The sequence below is a fragment of the Loxodonta africana genome, chromosome 26 (assembly GCF_030014295.1).
Source record: "Loxodonta africana isolate mLoxAfr1 chromosome 26, mLoxAfr1.hap2, whole genome shotgun sequence".
NCBI classification, from domain to species: domain Eukaryota; kingdom Metazoa; phylum Chordata; class Mammalia; order Proboscidea; family Elephantidae; genus Loxodonta; species Loxodonta africana.
In genome coordinates, this window is record NC_087367.1 from 27,486,004 (window position 1) to 27,492,003 (window position 6,000).

General features: G+C 42.4%; 1 protein-coding gene across 1 annotated transcript in view; it reads right to left on the bottom strand.

The window, feature by feature from the left end:
* The window catches only part of VIT (vitrin), a 44,760-nt gene extending 39,618 nt beyond the window's left edge, over window positions 1-5,142 (bottom strand). The window contains exon 1 of the mRNA XM_023555274.2: window positions 4,872-5,142. Within this exon, the coding sequence (XP_023411042.2) occupies window positions 4,872-4,971 (100 nt within the window). The 5' untranslated portion in view covers window positions 4,972-5,142. The remainder of the gene's footprint in view (window positions 1-4,871) is intronic.
* Between the last annotated feature and the right edge of the window lie 858 nt (window positions 5,143-6,000).

Here is a 6,000-nt window from a genome sequence, read left to right on the forward strand (position 1 = left end):
CAGTATAGTTAAGATACTGGAGGTATAACTTTTTTACGTCAATTAAAAAAAACATTAATTATACAGATAATTTATAGATAGAGAAAATGCAAATAAATAAGCTTGAAACAATGTTCAGTCTCATTAATGAGAAAAATTGCAAGCTAAAGCAAAACAAGGGAATGTTTTCTCATTTCCTGTCAGGAAATACTGAAAATAAGATTACACTTAATCCCAGCAAGGATTTGGAGTTAGGTATTCCCAGACACTGATCTTTATGTCTAAGCAGGTAGAGCCATTCTGGAAAGCACTTTGTTACTACATGCTATAGATTGAATTGTGTCCCCCTAAAATGTGTGTCAACTTGGGTAGGCGATTATTTCCAGTATTACGTGGTTGTCCTCCATTTTGTGATCTGATGTGATTATTCTATATGTTATAAATCCTAACCTCTATGATGAGGCAGGATTAGAGGCAGTTATGGTAATGAGGCAGGACTCAATCTACAGGATTAGGTTATATCTTGAGTCAATCTCTTTTGAGATATAGAAGAGAGAAGCAAGCAGAGAGGAGAGGGACCTCATGCCACCAAGAAAGCAGCGCCGGGAGTGCAGCGCGTCCTTTGGACCTGGGGCCTCTGTGCAGAGAAGCTCCTAGACCAGGGAAAGACTGATGACTAGGATCTTCCCCCAGAATGAACAGAGAGAGAAAGTCTTCCCTGGAAGCTGGTGCCCTGAATTCAGACTTCTAGCCTCCTAGACTGTGAGAGAATAAATTTCTGTTTGTTAAAGCCATCCACTTGTGGTATTTCTGTCATAGCAGCATTAGATAACTAAGAAACTACATTTCAAGAGTCTTGAACATATATCTTTTGACCTAGAAAATACACCCTTAGTTATACCTCAAGTTACAATCGAGAAAGACCTGGCAATCTGCTTCGGTAAAGATTACAGCCAAGAAAACCCTGTGGAGCAGTTCTACTCTGTCACACATGGGGTTGCCATGAGTCAGAATCAACTCAAAGGCAAAGGGTTTAGGTTTCTTTTGGTTTATAATCAGAGAGGTAGACAAAGATTTATGTACAAAGATGCTCATCACGGCATTATTTCTAATGGCAATTTGAAAATAAAGAAATACTAGAAATGTCCAATAATAGGAAAATCCTAAGCATTTAAGACAAGTGATGCATAGGACAATGTTAAGCGATGGGGAGAGAGTTCAGCTCTAACCTAAAGAATGATTTTGATAAAGTTAGAGTATACACAGGGAGAAATAACTGGAATAAATTTGCAAAAATATGAATAATGGCAGAATTATCATCTCTTATGTTTTTCTGTATTTTCTCCATTTTATGCTTTATTTATATATACAGTATATATTTTATATAGATTATTTTTTAATTTGTCATATTGAAATCATATAGATTTATAATAATGAAAAGTGATTTCTAAAAACAGTGGCATGGTTATCTGTGCTCACATTTCCCACTTTTCCTGTCAGTCATGATTCATATTCAGAATCCATCTACTTTCAAGAAAAGACATGAAATGCCAGAACAACTAATCAATGATTAAAGCAATAAATATTTACTGAATACTTTTAAAGAAATGCCTCATTCTATCCCATAAACTTTTTAGATCTTTTTAGAAACCCCAATATGCTGATATGAGTAGTGTCCACAATGCCCTCCAGAAACTCGATGTATAAGGTAGATCATCTTACAGCAGTTTGAACTTCCCCAGGGTTTAATTTGGGATCATGTACTCAATGAAGCATTTAGCTCCAAATAAAGTGGAGGTTCATGGCAATGATATGACAATTTATTCTCTATAATCCCATAAACCATGAAATTATGCTTCAAAACATAGCATGTTCAAGCTGGGAGGAGCTTAGGAGGGTATCCCTGAATTTTATAGAAAGGAAAACAAGGTCAAAGTTAACATCTTGGTTAAAGGTGTGCAGTTATCTGGGGCAGAAGTTGGAACTAGAATCTAAGTTTGCCTCTTTATTCCGCTTGCTCCCCACGGTGCCCACATTCATTATATGTGTTCTCCACTGACGGTAGGCAACATGAAACCATGCTATATCATAACTTCAACATGTCTAAACCTAACATGCTAGTTCTGACACAGACTAATGAAACATTTAATTGGTGTTAATTAGGAGGGCTTTGGGGATCATTTGGACGGCCTGGGTACTTTAAAAATCCAGCATTTTGTCCCTAGGAACAATCATTTATGTTCAATATTTATTGAGTGGCTATGAGATATGCTGAGCCCTGGAGATACAACAGTGAGCATGGCACACTCCTGCCCTCAATGAGTTTGCAGTCTTTGGGGGGAGCCAGACCAGAGAGAAGGTGAATACAATGTGCCAAAGAAGCACACAGGAAGATAGCTGGATCTAATTGTGGCGGGGGTGGGGGGAGCAGCTTCCTGGAGAACCAGTAGGATTTGCCAGGCCAGGGAGGTGTGGGTATGTGGCATGTGGGAGATAACAGCCTTCTGAGGGAATGAACAGAGTGCTCAGAGGCCTGGAGGTGAGAAATGACACAGACTTCAGGGAAACTAGAATTTCAGTGCCAGGGTGAGGGCTGTGGTGCGAGGTGAGAATAGCAAAGGACAGGAGGAGCCATATCAGAAAGGCCTCCCAAGCAAGGAGCTTTAAAACTTGGGATCCATCCTACAGGCAACAGGAAAACCCCAAGGAGCTTAAATCAGGAGAGTGGTGATGGGATGTGTGCTTCAGGGCGATTGATCGGGTGTGGTGAAGACCAGTTACGGGGTAAAGATCTGCGGCAGGGAGGCTGTCACAGTGCCCGGGGGAGGGGTTCTGGGGTACTTAATGGAGGAAATGGCCCCTGGGATGAAGCCACGTGGGTGGATTGGAGAGATGCCGGCAGGCAGACATGTGAGGACTTAGAGAGGGAATTTCTGAATGGGGGTCTCCTTTTTTCATTTTTATTTCTTGCTTCATGAATGAACAACCCTGAAGGGGAACCAGTTTTGCAGAAGGCAGGCCAAAAGGGACAGGGGAACAAGGAAGGGTAGTCGCATCATCCATCTTGATTCTGTGGTGCTGGAGAGCTTGGCAGAGCACGAGGTGGCTTCAGGGTTTGTTTGCTGGATTGATTCATTTTGTTTTACACCAGCTGCATCCTTCCTATTCCTACCCCTGCTGTATGATAGAAACCTACCAAACTATAGGTTAGTATGGGAGGGGAGATAGCCTCTCAAAAGGGTGAGGTGGAGAGGAAGGACTTCTTGCTTCCCAGGTGAATATTCTCCAGTGTGCTAATGCAGGCCAGGTATACTGAAAGCTGTAGATGTGCTGTTAGGGTCCCTAAACCTTAGACCTTGCCCAGCTTTTAATACAGCAGCAATGATGGAGGAAGGGCTCCTGGCCCAGGTGTCCAGACCTGAGAGGGGCAGGAGATAGTGCCAGGGAGGAGGCCTGATTGATACTGCCCAGATCGTAGTGTGCCTCAAGACATTATTAGTGCCCGTATCTTTGGCTTCCTGGGTGGTGCAAACAGTAACAAGCTGGGCTGCTAACTGAAAGATTGGAGGTTCGAGTCTACCCAGAGGCATCTTGGAAGAAAAGCCTGGTGATCTACTTTCAAAAAATCGACTATTGAAAATCCTATAGAACACAGTTCTACACTACAACACATGAGGTTGCCATGAGTCGGAGTTGACTGGATGCCAACTGGTTTATGTTTGGCTACAGGAGAGGGTGACTTAGACAGGAAAATTTGACTAAGCTGCTCTAGATATCTGGCAGCCACATTAGTTTTAGGGCTGGGTGGTTAATACCTCACCCACAATAATTTACAGAAAAGGAAATGGAGGCCCTGGGAGGTTGAGAGACTTGGCAGAATGAACAAATTGATGGTGGAGTCAGGACTAGAACACAAATCCCCTGCTTCCTAGTCCAGTGCTTCTTCCACCATGCCCAGAACCTTCCTTGTCTTCTTGGCCGTGTTACCTCTTTCTGCTCAGGTTCCCAATTCCGCTGTGTAGCTTTAGACTCTGTCTGCACAGATCTTAAACACTCTGACTGTCTGAAGGGCCTTTCCTCCTTCCCCTGGGAACAGTTTCACAGTGACACACAGGGTCACCCTACCCGACAAGGCCACAGCACTGAAGGGCCAGGATTAACAGAAGATTACCGTTGGGCTTGGTCCGAAGCCCTGGTGATAATGGGTAAGTTTGAAGTGTTTCATCTCTAAAAGTGTGAGTTGCCAATGTTACAAGTAAGGCCATGTCTGTTAGTGATAGTATGTATTTTTTGAAAATTAAATAAGAAACAAAAATCTCTAAATTAGGAATCTGTAAATAGGCTCCATGTAAAATATTTCTTAGTTGCTGAATCCACGCACAGATATGTGTATATATATGTGTTTTTGGGTGGGTAATACATAATATATAGACACCCACATATATAATACAGATATTTGCTTTGTATAAAAAAAAGTGTATACTAAACCCAAAAAACTACACCCACTGCCATCCAGTCGATTCTGACTCATAGCAACCCTATAGGACAGAGCAGAACCGCCCTACAGAGTTTCCAAGGCTGTAAATCTTTACAGACTGCCACATCTTTCTCCTATGGAGTGGCTGGTGGGATTGAACTGCCAACCTTTTTTGGTTACCAGCTTAGGGCTTAACCATTGTCCCACCAAGCCTCCCTTGTATACACATACACACACTCTGAATTTGATCTACATTTAACATTCTCACTTAAAGTTTTCTCCAACATGTTTATAGTAAAAAGATACACTGTATTATTTATATGTTCTGTCTTGGTTTAAAACTTTTCTTGGCAGGCATTTTGGCCCTTAGGAAAATGTTCAAAGAGTATCCAGATACACATATAAAAGTACTTACCCAGGAACATTTCAATAACAGATGCCTTCATAGTGAGAACAACAATCCCCATAAATATCCGAATGGCACCCTGGAGAGGAAGAAACAAAAACATCATCATATTTCAGCCAGAGGTTCTGAATCGAACTGGGAGTGTGTGGGGATGGGCTGCACCGGTTTGCATCGCCCTCTGGAGTCTCCGGATTCCACGCTGTGGCTTTCTATAAGCAGCTCATGGCTGGCCTTGCTGGTTCCCAGGAAATCTATTCTCAGTTAAAAAACCATTCTAGCCACCAGCCTCCTACTCTTCAGAGATTCAGTCTTTACTTAGAACCAAAGAGGAAATAATTCCACAACTTCAAGAGTATGTCCAACCAGTCGTCAAATTAGCATAAAACCTACTCTTCCGGTATTGAGAGGAGAAAATTTTTAGATTACAAATAAATAATTTGTTCATCATCCATTCAATAAATATTTATTAAATGACTACTATATGGCTGGAAACGCTGGTGGCAGAGTGGTTAAGAGCAAAAAGATCAGAAGTTCAAATGCACTAGGTGCTCCTTGGAAACCCTATGGGGCAGTTCTACTCTGTCCTATAGGGTCGCTATGAGTCGGAATTGACTTGATGGCAAAGCGTTGATTTTTTTTTTTCTTTTTATTGTACTTGAGATGAAGGTTTACAGCACATACTAGTTTCTCGTCAAATAATCAGTACACCCATTGTTCTATGGCACTGGTTAACAACCCCACGACATGTCAGCATTCTCCCCTCTAAAGGGTTGATTTTTGGTTTTCATATGGCTAGGTCCCTGGGCGGCACAATCTAAAGGCTCGTGGTCCAAACTCACCCAGTGGTGCTGCGGAAGAAAGGCTTGGTGCTCTCCTTCCATAAAGACTGTTGGTGTTGAGTGCTGTTGAGGTGATTCTGATTCACAGTGACCCCATGTGACAGAGGAACTCTCCCACAGGGTTTTCTAGGCCATAATCTTTACAGGAGCAGATTGCCAGGTCTTTCTCCTGCAGAGCCGCTGGATGGATTTGAATCGCCAACCTTTCGATGAGCAACCAAGCGCTTAACCTTTGAGCCACCAGGGCTCCTTTTCGTAAAGCTTATAGCCAAGCAAACCCCATGGAGCAGCTCTGCCCC